The sequence below is a fragment of the Podarcis filfolensis genome (assembly GCF_964270895.1).
Source record: "Podarcis filfolensis genome assembly, chromosome: 1".
NCBI lineage: Eukaryota > Metazoa > Chordata > Lepidosauria > Squamata > Lacertidae > Podarcis > Podarcis filfolensis.
In genome coordinates this window covers 21455414-21474834 of record NC_139604.1, presented here as the reverse complement: position 1 = coordinate 21474834, position 19421 = coordinate 21455414, and the positions used below count along the sequence as shown (strand labels likewise).

The window sequence follows — 19421 nt, the reverse complement described above, 5'->3', positions numbered from 1 at the left end:
CCATCTCCAGGCTCCTAACTCAACAGACCACCCAAAACCTGTTCCCCATCCACATTATACATTTAAAGCAGTGTCATATCACTTTAAACTGTTGTGGGTTCCCCCAAAGAATCCTGTGAACTGTAATCTGTGAAAGGGGAATTGTAGCTTTGGGAGGGGTCTCTTAACAGCTCTCAGCATCGTTGACAAACCACAGTTCCCAGGATTCTTTGGGGGAAGGAAAGATCCGTAACTGCTAAGGTGGCATAAGAGTGCTTTAAATGGGTTGGCCATAATGGCTGAGAATACAGTGGTTTGTCTGAAGGAGGAATCTGCCCTTGAGATTCTCATGAGGTCCGGATCATGAAAGAAAAGGAGAACTTGTTTTCTACCCTAGTTTCTACCCCAGTACGTTTACAAGCACAATTCAAAGTGTTGCTGCTGACCTTTAAAGCCCTAAATGGCCTCGTCCCAGTATACTTAAAGGAGCGTCTCCACCCCCATCGTTCAGCCCAGACACTGAGATTCAGCGCCAAGGGCCTTCTGGCGGTTCCCTCACTGCGAGATGTGAGGTTGCAGGGAACCAGGCAGAGGGTCTTCTCGGTAGTGGCGCCCTCCCTGTAGAACGCCCTCCCATCAGATGTCAAGGAAATAAACAACTATCTGACTTTTAGAAGACATCTGAAGGCAGCCCCGTTTAGGGAAGTTTTTAATGTTTGATGTTTTATCATGTTTTTAATATTCTGTTGGGAGCTGCCCAGAGTGGTTGGGGAAACCCAGCCAGATGGGTGGGGTTTAAATAATAAATTATAATTATAAGTGGTGGTGGTGGTGTTTAGCCATTATCGTTCATGTGCAGGGAGGAGGCCCCTTTGAACATGTGGCCTATCATTGGCATGGTTTATATTAAAAATAAACTTTTTTTAAAAAAAAGGTCCCTAGTTAATGTGACTCCTTTTCAGTTGATCTTTTTAACAAGTAATCTAATCCATGAATCAACTGCAGCCCAAGCAGTCAGGATGCTGGTCACATGACCAGCATCCACACACAATATCCTGGGGCTGCTGTCGCCACCAGTTACACCCTCTGAAGTGCCCAGCCTTGGAGCTGGTTCTCTATGATCAATTTCCAGCATAGAAGGGATGGGTGAGGGGTAGTACCTGTAGGCCTCCAGATACTGCCAGATTCCAACACCCGCCAACCTAAGCCATGAGAGATGGTGGGAGTTGTAGTCCAACAACATCTGTGGGGGCCAAAGTGCCCAGCCTTCGAAAAGGCCATTCGAAAGGCCATTGAGTAGACTGGGCCTTATCCTTAATTTCCTTCCCGAAAAGATGTTTAGCTGCTGTTAGCCATGATAGTTAGGAACTTCCATAATTAAAGGTGGCATAACTCACACTAGTAGATAGTGGGAATAAAAGAGTAGGGTAGAGTAGTACTGGAGTAGTATGGAAGTGAGAGCTGGACCATCAAGAAGGCTGATCGCCAAAGAATTGATGCTTTTGAATTATGGTGCTGGAGGAGACTCTTGAGAGTCCCATGGACTGCAAGAAGATCAAACCTATCCATTCTGAAGGAAATCAGCCCTGAGTGCTCACTGGAAGGACAGATCCTGAAGCTGAGGCTCCAATACTTTGGCCACCTCATGAGAAGAGAAGACTCCCTGGAAAAAGACCCTGATGTTGGGAAAGATGGAGGGCACAAGGAGAAGGGGACGACAGAGGACGAGATGGTTGGACAGTGTTCTCGAAGCTACCAGCATGAGTTTGACCAAACTGTGGGAGGCAGTGGAAGACAGGAGTGCCTGGTATGCTCTGGTCCCTGGGGTCACGAAGAGTCGGACATGACTAAATGACTAAACAACAACAAAGAGTAGTACTTATTTGTGAGCTTCCAGAGGATACCTGTTTGAGTTGCCACTAGTCAAAGATGCTAAACCATATGGACCTTGAGTAGTCATATCTGTCTGTGTCTATGATGGAGGGAAATAAATTAGGCTTTTTTTGGTTCATTAAGCTGGGAAGAACACAGTGAAGAAAAGAATCTCCTAAACAGCTTAATTCCTGAGCTAGGTGAAAAACACTCTGAATGTCTTTTTGAAAGCAAAAGAGCAAAACCCCTAGATATAACTGTAATAAGAAAAAGCCTTTAGTGCACTCAGCACTTTAGTGCTATCACAACTTTCCTGTTGTTGTTTTAGGGGGGAACTAATCACTGCTAGAAAGCTTATGTAACAGAAGCTCTCAAAAGCAACCCATTTGGCCAACTCCACCTTAGCAGCAGGGTTGGAGAAAATTGCAGAGAAAGAAACTGATTGCTCTGCTTCTACCCTTGAACTTAGCCCAAAAGGCCGGTGATTGTTCTGCTTCTGATGATGAATGTTGTATTGACTGGGGGAGAAAATGTACTAGCTCCCAACCTATGGGAATATAATAGGTATAAGCTGGCCTCAGGGTCTCAATCTGACACAAAGTCTAGTTTCTTTAGAATGCGCCTCATTTGCTTCCATGGATTGGAACAAATGGTCTTCAACCTGGGTTGCTAGTTGCTATACACACACACATGACAATGGAATGTGTAACTTAGACAAAAAGAATCCTGACTGTGAGCCATGGGGACTTGCGCTCGGCAAAAATAGACCCTGTTCCCATTTCCAAACAGTTCTGCCGGCTTCCAGCTGCCATCCCCATAAGCAGGTGCCATGAAACAATAACTCTGTGGTCACATTTCCTAAACGCCCTAGTTGGAAGCGGCGAAGCTTTACTCAGTAACAGACCTTGAACTCTCTGGAAGTCCCAGTGTTTATATACAAGAGGGAAAGGGATGGACGTCTGCGGTCTACCAATCTTCCTGCTCCTTGGACCAGGTAAATCATTTCAACCAGCAGTATAATTTTGGTGTGGCTTCTGCCTCGTTGCAATGAGTGTGTGTGTGTGTGTGTGTGTGTGTGTTATAGAAGGAGAGAGCATGTGTTTACAAAGATAAGATTCTTCCTATAGCTTTATGATGAGCTTTAGCTGAACGCAGTTTTATATATATGTTGGAGATCTTTTCCCCAACCCCAAACTGCAACCAGAAAAGAATGAAATATGAGGGGTAAAACTAACAATAAGCTTCAGTGGGAAAAAAACAAAACAAAAAAACACTAAATAATAAATAACAAAAAGAAGAATAAATATGATGTTTTTAAAATGTATGTGGGGACATGAAATAAATACGGTAAAGCTTAAAGTATAATATAATATGGTGAATGTTTTTCCTCTATTTGTACAGAAGTTTGATATGGAAGCAGAACTGATTGACAGCTCCATGTGTTGCCAAAAGACTGTTAATGGGTCTTAAACGTACCCTCTGAAATGTTAGACCTTTCCGGTCTGCAGAAGAAATAGGAGATGGTTTGTTTTCTGAGATACAGACATCCGCATTCTTTAAGAGCAGCATTTGCAGTCATAAATAGGATCCTCCATGTCCCTTTTTAAATAGCACAAACAACTTATGAATGGTGAAACTCCTCGGGATTCTAGTTCATTCAAAAAAAGATGTAGACGTTCCACCAAAGGTCTTGTGGTAAACTGCAGCTTCTGCCCAATGCACACTTAGTAATCCTCACTAAATTTGATGGGATTTGTCATGGAGTAAACATGCCTAAGATTGGGCTGTGTCTTTGTACGACCATAGCACCATCTCCTTCTAATCATCGACTTTCCACAACATTTGTAAAGCAAACCAAACAAAAATGCAAAACAGTGGTTTAAGAAGTTGGATTTACTTCTTTAAGCCTTCTTAAACCAAATACCACAGACACAACCTTCCTCTGACCATTATTCCCCTTCTTTCCTCCCAGTGTATCCTCTTGCTCCTCCACATCACTGCAAATGGCCCCTTTAACTCCAGCCCCACAACCTGTCCCCTCTTCAAGTCCTCCTCCTCTTCAGCTTTCTCCCTCCAACATCACTAACAGCCTAAAACTGTCACACACGTCTCCTTCCCTCTTATTTCTTCAAATGCCCCCTTCACTTGCCCCTCCCCAATTCCTTCACTTTCCCTCTGGCCTGCCACCAGAGGACTACACCTGTTGTATTAACCTGCCCTTGCTCACTTCTGCACCCCCCTGCCATTAGCACACTGTTTTCACAGAGCAACCTGCCTTTGGAACCTTGGAAAACAGACAATAAAAACAGAGCGACGACACCTTACAATTTTATTATATAGTCAGATAAGATGTGAATTGGGCATAGGTGGAGGAGGAAGCTTAAAAACTTTAACACTGAACATCTATTTCTCCAGAGAGTGGCATCTCTACGTCCCCAGATAGAAAGCCTCAAAATTCAGCTCACCCCTCCTTCTGCAGTTTTCTCAGTCTCCCTACTTCAAAACTATCTCAGAATGCAGGTTTACTTTATGGCAAAAGGTATGTTCCCATTTAGAACACAACAGTACAGAAGTTTCCAGCTTTTTCCTAGCTATTCACAATGCATCTATTAGTCATTTAGCCAGCAATTTCAGTCACAAAAGAAGGTAAACCCAGGCTTTGCCAGCAGATTTGCCCAACTTTTATCAGACTTTCTGGACCCATTAATGCTTTTCTGTCCAAACTCCAGACTCTTTTACAGGAATAGGATGAAATAATAGTAATTTTGCAACACCAAATTAACAAGTCTTGCTCTATATTGTCCTGCAGTTGTTCTGGTCCTGGGTTCTGATCATGAAACTCGTCTGGTTGCCGATTTATTCGAGCATTATAACAAAGTTATTCGTCCAGTAAGCAACCACCTTGAAAGTGTTAACGTTACCGTTGGACTACAGCTTATCCAGTTGATCAATGTGGTATAGTACAAATTTCAATTATTCCATTATTATTGTTAGTTGTAGTAGTAATAAGCAGCAGTTTTAAGTATTTGAAGGGTGTAATGTTTAATTGATTAGTCGGTTATAAACAGTTTAACCAACTAAAATGGTGCACCCCTTTAACTAGGCAGGAGATTGTGTGTATGTGTGTTTTGATGTAGGGTTGGATCTGGGCTAAATCAGTTGAACTTAGTCCCTTTGATATCAATGTGACTTAAATAATACCTAGCCTGTTCAATTGATTTCAATGAGAATTAAGTTCAAGTAACTTTGGATTTTGTCCAACAAAGTTGTCCCAAAGTTATCAAGTGGAAATGTGTGCAGGTCTAACTGACAGACAACTTGGCTAACCATTGAAAGCTTTCCATGATGTCTACTCAACATTGTCCTCATCAAAATATAACCCCCCAACAAGCTACAAGAATTTGCTGAAATGGCGCAGTTAACAAATACCCTGAGAGGCAATTCAAAACAAGAATTTATGGGAAAGAGGGATAGATATAAAACATATGTTCAAAAATACAGTAAAGGTTCGCTATCTACGCTAGCATTTGTTTGACGTTGGAGTGAGACTGAGTTGAGAAATAAGACTAAGAGTACATATTGACATAGGAATGTATTAGATAATATGTAAAGAAATATACAATAATAGGAGTACATTCATTTGTAAGAAAGGAATATACAACAGAAAAGACAGGAAGTCTAGTGTGTTGGTATGTATATGATTTTGGGGGGAAATCGTTTTTGTTTTTTCTCTTTGTTCTTTCTTTTTTTTGTTCTAGGTATATAAAATTTGTATATAATTTTTGTATACATGTTGGAAATTATATTATAGTGAGTCCTGTAATGTAATATGACAACGTTTACTGATGTAATATAAGAATGTTAACAAATAAATAAAAATGCAAATTAAAAAAACAAAAACAAATTTAACATTCCTGTAGGGTATTTCTGCAGCATTGAGTCCACAATAAAGTGCCCTTATACAGTGCCATCAGTGTACGATGAAAGCACATTTAAAGCACATGGCTTCGCGGAAATAATTCTGGGAACTGTAGTTTTTCCGTCACAGAGCTACAGTTCCAAGCACCCTTTACGAACAGCTCCCGGAATTCTTCAGGGACAGTTGCATGATTTAAGTGTACAACATGTATGCAGACTAAAACAAAGCAGGCATTTACAATCTACATTTTGATAGTGGGAAGAAAGGAATAGGGTGGAAAAGTCAGGAATAGTAGCAGATAGCTATTTACCAGTAAGTCTTACTGTACATTTTGCCTGCTAAGATCTCTCCCCTTAATCTTAGTGTTTTGCTCTCTTAAGGATGAAGTGAATCAGATTGTAGCAACCAACGTGCGTCTAAAACAGGTAATTCTTTGTCACCCTTTTCATTAATCTACTGCACATTTAACAAGCTTGTCTGTTTGTTCACTATGCATTTGGACACCTCGTAAGACGTCTTAAGCCAATCTTGCACAATGGGGACAGGTTTTCATCTATTTTGGGATGAAATTGGATGCCATTTTGTATCAAGATGGCAGACCTAACCTTTCAGAACTGCACTGATTTTAACTATAGAGGCCACCACTTTCACACCATGCATTTAAGGCACTATGATGCCACATTAACCAGTCATGGCTTCCCCCAAATAATTCCAGGAGCTGTAGTTCAGGAGTGCTGAGAGTGTTGTTAAGAGACACACACATTTCCCTCACAGAACTCCCTGCAGTTCCCAGAGTTCCCTGTGAAGAAGTTACAGCACTCTGGGAATTCTAGCTCGCGGGGGGTAGGCGTCTTTTAAAAACTCTCAGCACCCTTAACAAACAACAGCTCCCAAAATTCTTTGAGAGAAGACATGACTAGTTAAAGTGGTATCATAGCACCTTAAATGTATGGTGAATGTGGCCAGAGAATTGCTGATAACGGGTACATACAGATATTTGTTCTCAAAAAGGAAATGGCCATGTTAGTTTCAAGTAATTATTCCAGTTAGCATGAACACAGGGCAAAATAAGTTGCAGAATTTTTTCACACCATAAAATAAGTGCTCTGTTTTAGGCTTACATTCCACACTAGAGGAAAGAGCTGTTGGGGTGTTTGTTTGTTTTAAAACTCTCTTAATTTCATTTTCTAGCAATGGAAAGATGTAAACCTGAAATGGAAGCCAGAAGATTATGGTGGTGTGAAACAAATTCGCGTCGCCTCAAGCGATCTCTGGCGTCCAGACTTGGTTTTGTACAACAAGTAAGTAAGGTTCTTTCATGTTAATTGTTCAGCAGTCACATAGCAAGGCTGCAAATGAGTCCAGGTGCTGTATGTGACTACGTAATTGCGATGAGAGCATTTCCCCCTAGTAGCTCCAGCTAACTTTAGCCAAGTGGTCTAAACCACAGAGCCTAGGGCTTGCCAATCACTGCAACGGGCTGAGCTCCCATTGCTCGGTCCCTGCTCCTGCCAACCTAGCAGTTCAAAAGCATGTCAAAGTGCAGGTAGATAAATAGGTACCGCTCCGGCATGAAGGTAAACGGTGTTTCCGTGCGCTGCTCTGGTTCGCCAGAAGCTGCTTAGTCATACTGGCCACATGACCCGGAAGCTGTACGCCGGCTCCCTCGGCCAATAAAGCGAGATGAGCGCCGCAACCCCAGAGTCAGCCACGACTGGACCTAATGGTCAGAGGTCCCTTTACCTTTAAGAACTGCTTTGTTTTGCATAATTCCTGATGCTACCCATGGCTGCCATGGGCACTTATGGGCTGGCAGATAAGGGTCTGCAAGAGGAACACTAGGGCAAAGCTAAGGAACCTGTGACTTTCCAGAGGTTTTCGGATTCAAGGCACCATCAGTCCCAGCCAGCATATTCAATGGTCAGGAAGTGCAGAAGCTGTCATCCAGGCACATTTGAGGGATGACTTAGGTTCCAACTGCATGTGAGAATGAAGAAATTTGGGTCACAGAGGTAGAAGAATATTCAGGTTTACTAATGGCCAAGATCATCTCCCTGAGATGCAGCACCTATCACTGTACAAATTAAGCTTAGTATGGGCACATCAGATGGGCGCATCAAGGCCAAATGGTGGACAATTGGAGTTGAATAAATTCTTATCAGATGAATGGGTTTATTGTTTTGACATGAGTGTCAATTTGACTTGCTTTGTTGTACTGAATATTCTGGTAGTTTTGTTGTAGGGGTTGAGTTGCTCTTGTGTTGGCTGTTGCAGCTTTGGGCTTCATTTGGGAAGAAAAAGTGAAATATAAACCCTATGTGCAATGAAAAAAAATTGCCAAAGAACTGGAAAGGGCAGACAGGAAGTTCCTGTCTCCGACTTCTGTTTTTCCCCCCTAACATGTCTTCAAGCAGATGCAAGACATTTGCTGTATTTCAGATCAAACAAGAAACACAATATGGAGTAGTAGTTTTGCATTTGGTTGGTGTGACCGGGTTAGCCCAGGTTCAACACTGGAAACTGCATATCATATCTGTACAGTGGTACCTCGGGTTAAGTACTTAATTCATCCCGGAGGTCCATACTTAACCTGAAACTGTTCTTAACCTGAAGCACCACTTTAGCTAATGGGGCCTCCTGCTGCTGCCGCCGCACGATTTCTGTTCTCAGCCTGAAGCAAAGTTTTTAACCTGAAGCACTATTTCTGGGTGAGCGGAGTATGTAACCTGAAGCGTATGTAACCTGAAGCGTATGTAACCTGAAGTACCACTGTATAGAACTCCACTGTTAAATTAACCCTCAGCCTTCCCAAAGTTGTTGGTAGCTGCAGTGTCTCATTTGCTAGTGAAAATGAATAGGATTCACAGCACTGGTGTTCATCTCTTTCCTTTTACAGTGCAGATGGAGATTTTGCTATCGTCCAGGATACCAAAGTACTCTTAGACTATACAGGTCACATCACTTGGACTCCTCCAGCCATTTTCAAAAGCTACTGTGAAATTATAGTCACCCACTTTCCATTTGATGAACAGAACTGTAGTATGAAGTTGGGAACATGGACATACGATGGCACAATGGTCGCCATCTTTCCGGTAGGTAACATCTGGGCATATGAGACAAGGACCAGGGTCCAAAGGCCCTTTGTGTTTTGGTATTGAGGAATGGGGCCCTTATGCTGGAAAAGAGTTCCTCTGTGTTCCTACTTTGGAGGACAGTCCTGTGCTTGAAGGGCTTTTGAAGCTTCCCTCGGTGTCAAAAGTCATTTGTCTTCATTGGCAAAGCCGCTTAAATAATGAAGACAGAGCCCAGAGAGAAAAGAAATCCTGATAACACTGAACAAAAGCAGCACATAATCTGAGGAGAAAAGGACAGGAAGCTTTTGTCTGCCTTGTATATGGCACAGAGACGCCGAACCAAGCATACAGAGGAGCCCTCCCTCAGAACTCCACATGTGTTACCTCAGCAAACCGTCATGCCACTCTCCCTGGTTGCTAAGCAAACACCTCCACCCCATACCTCTCTTAGCTAGCTGACTTCAATACTAACAAAATTAACCTTTCGGTGCCCCAAACCTGTGGCTTACCTGGTGGCAAGTCTCCGGTCAAGGAACAATCCACATGTCCAAATTCCCTCAGAGATCCCAGAGCATCCAAGCTGAGGCCCATCAACATGGGCAGTTGAGGAGACACAGCCCTCAGCTCTGCTTTCCTGTTGGACTTTGCAGGCTGATTGCAGCACCTGGGCCTGATGAGGCAGGTGACCCTCACCTGCTCTAAGGGAGGAATCACACCCCTCCTCCCAGAGCTAGCGAGCCCCACCTGGCCAGCTAGGGAGATGGGCTGTGAGCCCTTGTCTGCCTCAGCCTCCTGGAGCACCACTGCTCCCTATGCCCCTCTGGCTCTGATGATGGGTCCTGCTGCTCTGGTTCCTTCACCCTATGAGTCCTTCCTATGCCAACCTCTTCTTCCCCACCCCAACTTGCCCCAGTGTGTCCCAGTCCCGGCTACACCCTTTACTGCAATCCTGTTTCTCCTTTTCCTCCTCCCCGTTGTCCTGCCAGTTTGTGGCATTAGGTTGCAAACGGACTGTTCCCTGCTGTTGCACTTCCAGCCATTTTGTTGTATTGAGGGATGGGGGCTGCAATTCAAGAATCTTAAGGCCTTGTTAGAGTCATAGAATGAGACACAAAGCTCTTTCAAAACCTCACTGGATATCTGTGCCAAGCTGCTTTTATTCATCTTTGCTACTTGTGAAAAGTTCTAACCTTTTAAATATTTATTTACTTTCTTCTTCTTTTCTTTTTTGCCGGGGAGGGGTAGCACCCCCCTACACACACACCTTCATATATTTGCATGATATATTGTTTGGTGTGTGGAGTTTATTTAGGTAGGGAAATTTTTTTTTTGGAGCAAATAGATATATAAGCTGCATAGTTCTTTATTTTTTCAAGTGTTCTTTTAAACACTGTGCATAGGGGGAAATTACATATTGTTATCAGTTTCTTATGCAGTTTCTGTCAGCGGGGCTACCATGTGGGTTGCTCTGAGGAAATACCTGGCCGGCCCACAGATGTGGCAAAAGAGTGTGAATAGCCTGGAGATGTGTTTCCATGGGAACTACCTAACTGTCTCTCCATTTTTCTTAAGTTTGCTTAATGGGTAGGAAATAACAGAAAGATTTTGGGAAGGGCAGATGTTCCTCTTTCCCAGCTGCTATATACACCATGTGTTCAAAGCGCATGGCTTCCGCAGAGAAGCTTGGGGGTTGTAGTTTGTTAAGGGTGCTGGGAGCTATAGCGCCATGAGGAGTACACTACGGCCCCCAAGATTCTGTGGAGAAGCAATGTGCTTAGATTGTATGAAGTGCCATTTTAGACCAAGGCACAAAGAGCAGAGTTTAGGCTCTGGAAACCTTTTAAGGGACTGTCTTTCTGGAGATTGGATGTGGAAGCAGTGACGGGGTGAGCTCCCGTTGCTCGGTCCCTGCTCCTGCCAACTCAACAGTTCAAAAGCACGAAGTGCAAGTAGATAAATAGGTACCGCTCCAGCGGGAAGGTAAACGGCGTTTCCATGCGCTGCTCTGGTTCGCCAGAAGCGGCTTCGTCATGCTGGCCACATGACCCGGAAGCTGTACCTCGGCCAATAAAGCGAGATGAGTGCCGCAACCTCAGAGTCAGCCACGACTGGACCTAATGGTCAGGGGTCCCTTTACCTTTACCTTTACGTAGTCCCTTCATGAGGAATTCTGTGGGTGCTTGGACAGCCAGAGCCCCAGGGAGTTGGCACCTATGGCCAGTATATACACAAATAGGGACGCGGGTGACGCTGTGGGTTAAACCACAGAGCCTAGGACTTGCCGATCAGAAGGTCGGCGGTTCGAATCCCCACAACAGGGTGAGCTCCCGTTGCTCGGTCCCTGCTCCTGCCAACCTAGCAGTTCGAAAGCACGTCAAAGTGCAAGTAGATAAATAGGTACCGCTCCGGCGGGAAGGTAAATGGTGTTTCCGTGCACTGCTCTGGTTCGCCAAAGCGGCTTAGTCATGCTGGCCACATGACCCAGAAGCTGTACATCGGCTCCCTCAGCCAGCAAAGCGAGATGAGCGCCGCAACCCCAGAGTTGGTCACGACTGGACCTAATGGTCAGGGGTCCCTTTACCTTTACCTTTATGCTCAGCCTATACATTTGCAAATAAATAACCATATTGCAAAAATGCTATAACCCTCGCAAACGAAACCAAACCTTGGTAAACCCTGGGTCCCTGTAACTTCTCGCCCCCTCAGAAAAACAGGCTAAGTGTTTATTTTATCCTGACAACAAAAGGAGATATTGGTTTTACAGTATTTAAATGTTTCCTGAATGTAAAGGAGCACCGGGCCTTAGATATTATGTTAATGGCATTCATTCTCCTCTCAGGAAAGTGACCGCCCAGATCTGAGTAACTTCATGCCCAGCGGAGAATGGGTCATGAAAGATTACCGAGGCTGGAAGCACTGGGTTACCTACGCCTGCTGCCCTACCACACCTTACCTGGACATCACCTATCACTTTGTGTTGCAGCGGTTGCCTCTCTACTTCATCGTCAATGTCATCATCCCTTGCCTCCTCTTCTCTTTCCTAACCGGATTAGTGTTTTACCTGCCTACAGATTCAGGTATGTGGGATACAGTGGTACCTTGGGTTACAGACGCTTCAGGTTACAGATGCTAACCCAGACTCTGCTAACCCAGAAATAGTACCTCGGGTTAAGAACTTTGCTTCAGGATGAGAACAGAAATCGCGCGGCGGCAGCAGGAGGCCACATTAGCTAAAGTGGTACCTCAGGTTAAGAACGGTTTCAGGTTAAGAATGGACCTCCAGAACGATGGAAGTTCTTAACCCGAGGTACCACTGTACTGTGACTCACAGCCAGGGGGAACAACCTGCCCTCTTCTGGCCTACCTTGATTATTCATCTGTTTTGACGGCGGCTTAGGAAATTACATGGTAGCTTGTCTCTTAATTTGGCTTCCCCGTTGGAGAAGTAGTTTTATCTGTTATCAGCCATTGCGAAAGCCTCTCTCTGCCTCTTATCACATCTGATTCACATCCTATATTTATATAGGAGGGCACACACAGGAAGGGGACAGTTGGAGGTGGAAGGTCCCTGCAAAAAGGCAGGGCAGGAAGGATCTCTCAGGGTGGGAGACTGGGAGAAAAATAATTTAATAATATAATATAATAATAATAATCATCATTTTTTTATTTATACCCTGACCACCTGACTGGGTTTCCCCAGCCACTCTGGGTGGCTCCCAACAAAATATAAAAAACACGATAAAACAGTGGTACCTGTGGATACGAACGCTTCTGGTTGTGCATGCGTCTCGTTATGAGCTGTGTCAACCCGGAGGTACCGGTAGTTGCTCCCGGATGCGAACTTTGCCCCAGGATGCGAGTGGAAGCACAGCAGGAGGCACGCTTTCGCTAATGGCACCTCATGTTAAGATCAGTTTCAGGATGAGAATGGACCTCCAGAACGAATTAAGTTCGTAAGCAGAGGTACCACTGTAGTTGTTTATCTCCTTGACATCTGATGGGAGGGCGTACCACAGGGCGGGCGCCACTACCGAGAAGGCCCTCTGCCTGGGTAAGTAAGCACCCAGATGAGAGCTGCGGGAATCTGCCTCGCTGTGTGTGGGTAAACGATATGCTATTCACAACATAAATGTGATAAAGGGTCTTTTTTCGTTATTCTTTCGCTATTCTTTTCTCTCTTTCTTTTTCCTATCCAGTTGTGTTTTTGTATTTTCTTATGAATGAGTTTGAGTATAAACAGATAAGGACATACGCAGGATTATTGTAATAACCTGCAGGCTTTTTTAAGAGCGTATATTTAAAGTAGATGGATAAATGAGCAAATTAAGTTACATTTGGATATGCTGAAAATATTAAAAAAATAAATTTAAGGAACTGCAGAAAGAGGGGGGAAGGAATCAAGTTTTGAAAAGTTAAAATGATTATAAAATTACTGAAATGTATAAATTGAAAATTATAAATAAAAAAATGAGTTTGAGTGTTTAATATGTTTAAGAATTTTTTTAAAAAAATATTATTTTTAAAAATCACGTTCTTTGTTTACTCTTTGTCACAGGGGAGAAAATGACTCTGAGCATTTCTGTCCTGCTCTCTTTGACGGTGTTTCTTCTGGTCATTGTGGAGCTGATTCCTTCCACTTCTAGCGCAGTGCCCTTGATTGGCAAATACATGCTGTTCACCATGGTCTTCGTCATAGCTTCCATCATCATCACTGTCATTGTGATCAATACCCACCACCGATCTCCAAGTACTCACACTATGCCGCAGTGGGTGAGGAAGGTGAGATGAGCTATAGTTGGGTTGCCATATTTCAAAAAGTGAAAATCTGAACATGGGCTGCCATATCTATGGGTTTTTTCCGGACATTTCAGTGATTTTCGCCCGGACGCTGCTTAAGGGGACTGAATACTGGCTATGTCCTGAAAATTCTGGACGTTTAGCAACCCTAAGCTATAGTCAGAAACATGTCCCCTGGAACAGTTGCAAAGATCAGAACAGAACACAGGGTTAAGAGAAAAGGCTGGGCTGGGCTTGCTGCCTCGGACCTGGTGGCATATATTATAGCAAAAATTGGGAGAACCTGAGACCCTCCAGTCTCCAACTCCCATCAGCCCTTAGCCAGCATGGCCCCTGGGGTCATGGATGATGGGAGTTGTACTCCAACAACATCTGAAGGGCCACCCCTGCTTTATAGGCAGTGGCGTAGCATGGGTTGTCAGCACCCGGGGCAAGGCAAGTAATTTGCGCCCCCTAACCCGTGGATTTGCGCCCCCTAACCCATGGATTTGCCCTAACCCCAGATGTTGCGCCCGGTGCGGCCGGCCCCCCCTGCACCCCCCACGCTACGCCACTGTTTATAGGATAAAGATTGACAAAATGTTGGTAAAAGGTAAAGGGACCCCTGACCATTAGGCCTTGGCCAAGGGAGCAGGCATACAGCTTCCGGGTCATGTGGCCAGCATGACTAACGGAACGGGAGCTCACCCCATCGCGGGGATTCGAACCGCCGACCTTGTGATCGGCAAGTCCTAGGCTCTGTGGTTTAACCCACAGCGCCACCCGTGTCCCCAACAAAGTGTTGGATCTGGGTTCAAATCCTAATTCACCCACGCTCCTGTCTTATGTCTCCAAGGTACCAGTTTAATTTCAGTTTTCAATATGAGGGGGAAAGGGTGCAAGAGGGATCAAATAGATATTCTAAACTTGTCTTTATAGTTGAAAAACAGCTGCTAAACTCAACTAAGGAGCAAAGGGTAGGCAAAAGATCCTCTCTCACTCTTTCAATGGAAACAGCCACTAAATGACCTCTTTAAGGTTGGAATGACAGGTGATCTATAAGTAGCTTACTGGGTGCCAACTAAATTATGTATGCTTTACAGAAAGAACAGAGAGAGACAATTCTCTTTCTCTCCCATAATACTAGTACTGGGTGCATTCCATTAAAGTAGGGAGCAGACTGGGACAAAAAAAGCCACTAATTTAGAGCATGACAACATTGCCTATTTAAGCATTATAACTTAAAAATTTTGGGGAAGGTTTTCCAAAAGGAGGAAAAGAAACAGGCAAGCTGACAGAAACACTGATATTTCTTTATGGACTGCAATACTTAACCAGTCGTTCCCCCACATTTCAGACTTTGTTTTCTTCTGGAATTCACTAGTGCAGTTAGGTAAATTTAGCCTTGTTGTTGTTTAGTCGTTTACTCATGTCCGACTCTTCGTGACCCCAGGGACGAGAGCACGCCAGGCACTCCTGTCTTCCACTGTCTCCCGCAGTTTGGCCAAATTCATGTTAGTAGCTTTGAGAACACTGTCCAACCATCTCGTCCTCTGTCGTCCCCTTCTCCTTGTGCCCTCCATCTTTCCCAACATCAGGGTCTTTTCCAGGGAGTCTTCTCTTCTCATGAGGTGGCCAAAGTATTGGAGCCTCAGCTTCACGATCTGTCCTTCCAGTGAGCACTCAGGGCTGATTTCCTTCAGAATGGATAGGTTTGATCTTGCAGTCCATGGGACTCTCAAGAGTCTCTTCTAGCACCATAATTCAAAAGCATCAATTCTTCGGCGATCAGCCTTCTTTATGGTCCTGCTCTCACTTCCATACATCACTACAGGGAAAACCATAGCTTTAACTATATGGACCTTTGTCAGCAAGGTGATGTCTCTGCTTTTTAAGATACTGTCTAGGTTTGTCATTGCTTTTCTCCCAATAAGCAGGCGTCTTTTAGAAGCTATGAGCTATGGTGTGCAGGGCCACCCAAGACAGACAGGTCATAGTGGAGAGTTTTGACTAAATGTGATCCACCTGGAGCAGGAACCGGCAAGCTGCTACTTAATGGCCTTATAGGGTCTTTAGAGGGGCAATGTGTATTATTTGACATACTTAAAAATGTAGTAAGCCTGGCTAGGGGCCTCCTTGTTTTTATAGAGTTGGAAGGGACCCTGAGGACCATCTATTCCAACCCCCTGTGATACAGGAATATTCAGCTGTCCATTACAGGGTTCAAACCTGCAACCTTCTTGTTATCAGCACCATGTTCTAACCAACTAAGCTATACCTCTGTTTTGCTGAATAGGTGACTTCTGCCTCATAGTCCTGTCCTGGTAGCATCACTGCTCACAAATGAACAAAGGGGAGGTGGTCACACTAGTGTGAGTCGAAGGCAATCTGGTTGTGCATAGTTTCTACTGACTCCCGCATCCAGCAACAGCCTGTGCTTTTTTTGGAGGCCTTAGCAGAGCTGGGGGAAGGAGTGAAGAAGGAAAGCCCTTTTGGGGCAGGTGGAGGCCCACCCAATACAGATAAGATAATAGTAAAAACAACATCTGGATCCTAAACTGATCAAGTCAGCAGAGTTCCAGTTTCACATGCTGATTTGATAACGGTGCATTACTTGGGGTTAGTATCCATCTGTATGTGGTTTCACTTAAATGAGTCTTAAAAATCTGTTCACCTGAAAAACTCAGACAGCTTCCTGGGGCCTCAGGCATCACAAGCAGAAGAAAGCCCAAACCTCAGAAAGGAAACGTTTTTATTCTGATGCCAAGATGGAGAACATATATGCCCCTTGTTTTCATTCTGATTTTTTTTTATTATTAAAAAAAAAAGACACTGACTGTAAAACAAATATTAACTTCTTTCAGATTTTTATTGAGACGATTCCGAACGTCATGTTCTTCTCAACCATGAAACGGCCTTCCAGAAACAAGCAGGAGAAAAGGATTTTTACTGAAGACATTGATATTTCTGAAATCTCTGGGAAGCAAAGTCCGGCTGCTGTCAATTTCCAGTCGTCGCTCACCAAAAACCCAGATGTGAAAAGTGCTATTGAGGGCATCAAATACATTGCTGAAACAATGAAGTCAGACCAGGAATCCAACAATGTAAGGACCTTTTCCTTCTGTTTTAGCAGATGGGAATCTTTGGCCTGCTAGACGTTATAAGACTTCAACTCCCATCAGCCCCTGCCAGCTTGGCCAATGATCAGGGATGATGGGAGTCGTAGTCCAACAACATCTGGCCGGCCACAGCTTCCCCATTTCTGCTGTAATCTCTCTATCGCACCTGTTAAAGAATGATAACTAAGAGTTATCAACAGCATGTGAGGGTTTTTTCTAAAACCTAAGTGCTTTCTAAGTGCAGAGGGGAAGAAAGAGCATGTGGACAAGCAAGAGTGGTTTCAAGATTAAAGATGAAATCCTAAATCAGTGCACACTTCCTGCAACTTTGGGTTTGTGAGGGCATCCTTTTAAAATAGTCCAGATTTACCATTTAATCTGTTTTAAATGAGTGAACCTGTGCTATTGAAGTCTAGACTGTATTCAGGCAAGCAACGGTTTGAGGCTGAGGTGGAGAGAGCTGGCCGGGGTGGCTGGGAAGTGGAGTTCAACAACATCTGGCAAGTCCACAGTTTTCCTAGCCCTGGTTTAAGGAATACCATTATTAATCTCCTGGCTATTGTTGTGAGGCAAGGTCTCTTGATCTCTGACAAGGTGAGGCCTGGCGCAAGTCAAGGCTCAGGCCTGCTGAGATGGGATGATGAGCTGCTTGTGCGTAAAGTTTCTAGTCCCTCAGGGCTTGGCTAAGTCCACAAACCCCTGTCTGTAACGGAGCTCCATCAGCATGGCTCCGTCAGTCGCTGGCAGAATCCGACAGTGGGCGTTTACGGAATTTCTTCCAGCATAAAAGCTCCTTAACGGAAACACGCCTTCTGGACTCTCTGTGTGACAGTTTCCGGCGAGAAGTGGGTGTCCCTATAGGAGGTCCTGAAACCTCCCCACTGTTCTCGCTGGAATTGTCTCTGAGCCATCCTTCCGACTCACTTTCCCTTGGAGCTCTTTCTCTCCCCCTGCTGGTTCCCTCCTCCGCTGATAAGTCTCTCCCAACCTCTGGGAGCCCTTGCACCTCCGGTTCTTCCGATGACAGTTCCCTGACACCTGCCAAAGGGGATTCTTTGAGGACCCTTGTCTTCAGAGTCCTTGGGCTCAGAATCGCCTCCATGATGACACACACCTGCTTCTGATACGGAACCAAAATGCTGTTCCTTAATGCCGGAAACCTTTCTGGCATATCTGGCTCCCTAACAGGAGCTGTATTCATCTGTTGTTCGAAAAGGAAGAAGGAATCAATCCTGTGGCATGAAAGCGGATGCCACCACAAGCCAGTTTGTCTCAAACTAAGCTACCACGAGTCTCTTTTGTTGTTTCTTCTCCTTTTCCACTCAGCCTCAATTTGGACAAACACTGCTTTATGGTATTTGGCTCCCTCTTGTGACCCAAGGCCTGACAAAATGACTCATTGAAATAATTCACGGTACATCAAGCTCCGGCCAGGGGGCAGCATATACTCTGTAATGTGCACTAAAATGGCACCAAATCACACACATGCTTTTTTGATAGTCAGACTCCTCTGTTTCAGGTCATTCTCACAATTATGCAAGGACATGTTTTTGACTAGAATGCATTACATACTGAAGTTTGTTCCTGCAATGGAGAACATACAGAATAACGTATTTTTTCCTCCAAGACAGAGAAGCATAAATGCTCCAAAGTGCCAACTCCCTAGTGCAAACAATGACTAGGCCCAAGATCATTCTAACTGCCTCTTGTCTTTTTTTATTTTCCCCATCCTCAGGCTGCCGAAGAATGGAAGTTTGTTGCCATGGTAGTGGATCACCTTCTGCTTGGCATCTTCATGTTAGTTTGCATCATTGGAACACTGGCTGTCTTTGCCGGTCGCCTCATCGAGTTACAGCAGCAAGGCTGAAAAGCGAAAACCAAGTGGGATAGCTTGATTTAGATCTGAATATGTGCTCACTTAAGAAAGTTCATGGAAGGAAAGTCTTCCATCTCCCTCTCCTCCATCCCCTCAGCAAAGCAAACCTTTCAAAGAAGCTTGTAGGGTAGGGAGCTGCAGCCAGTAAGCTTTCCTTCCAGAAACTTCCTTAACTTTGCTTATCTTAAGATCCAAGCCTATATCTTTAATGTGTTGTTAATCTGTCTCTGCCTAAACGGGGCTAAATGGAGGGATAACCTCTTTCGAACTGGCAATTTCAGGCTCCAGAAAGTGTGATTCTGCTAAAAGTTTTTGATTCACTGCCGTCTTTAATGTCAACCAGCATGGCTTTCGTTGCACCTAACCAGCTTGCTAAAGCACTGGGTCAGAACCTCTTATTGTTCAAATCACCAGGTCAATTAGCCTAGGACATTGGTCTGTTCTGGGTATTTAAGAAAAACGGCTTTGGTGCTGTACACCAATGGTTCATCTCATTGTCTATTGGTTGTCCCTAATCAGTGGCAATCTAGGATGCAAAAACTGAACACCATCCCGAGCCATGTCTTCAACCCATTGGCAGTCATGTCTTCATCAAGTCATCAACCCACAATTTTCTCACTTCCCATTCCTTACTGCTTTTTTGAATAAATAGATATGTTCCAAATGACTCCATCAGAGAAACTTGGCTGAGCACATCTGTGATCTGAATCTCCCACACTCTGCTGAAAGTGGTCCGTGCAGAAGAAGAGAAAATAGTCACTGACTGAAGTCTACCAATCTGTTTTCTACTCTCTTTCCTCAGCTGT

At 44.3% G+C, this 19421-nt stretch overlaps 1 protein-coding gene across 1 annotated transcript; it reads left to right on the top strand.

Moving 5' to 3' along the window:
- Positions 1-2592: 2592 nt before the first annotated feature.
- On the top strand, positions 2593-19279 carry CHRNA1 (cholinergic receptor nicotinic alpha 1 subunit). The gene is made up of 9 exons (XM_083575028.1): positions 2593-2845; positions 4661-4806; positions 6151-6195; positions 6962-7071; positions 8667-8862; positions 11684-11921; positions 13400-13623; positions 16485-16724; positions 18475-19279. The coding sequence occupies exons 1-9, from the start codon at positions 2803-2805 to the stop codon at positions 18604-18606; spliced, it is 1374 nt and encodes a 457-aa protein (XP_083431154.1). The 5' UTR covers positions 2593-2802; the 3' UTR covers positions 18607-19279.
- The last annotated feature ends 142 nt before the right edge of the window (positions 19280-19421 follow it).

Bases quoted from the DNA above. Each gene is read 5' to 3' on its own strand.
- CHRNA1 (XM_083575028.1), top strand. From the start codon at position 2,803: ATGGACGTCTGCGGTCTACCAATCTTCCTGCTCCTTGGACCAG. The intron at 2,846-4,660 runs GTAAATCATTTC...ATTGTCCTGCAG, and splicing joins CTTCCTGCTCCTTGGACCAG to TTGTTCTGGTCCTGGGTTCT. The intron at 11,922-13,399 runs GTATGTGGGATA...TCTTTGTCACAG, and splicing joins TTACCTGCCTACAGATTCAG to GGGAGAAAATGACTCTGAGC.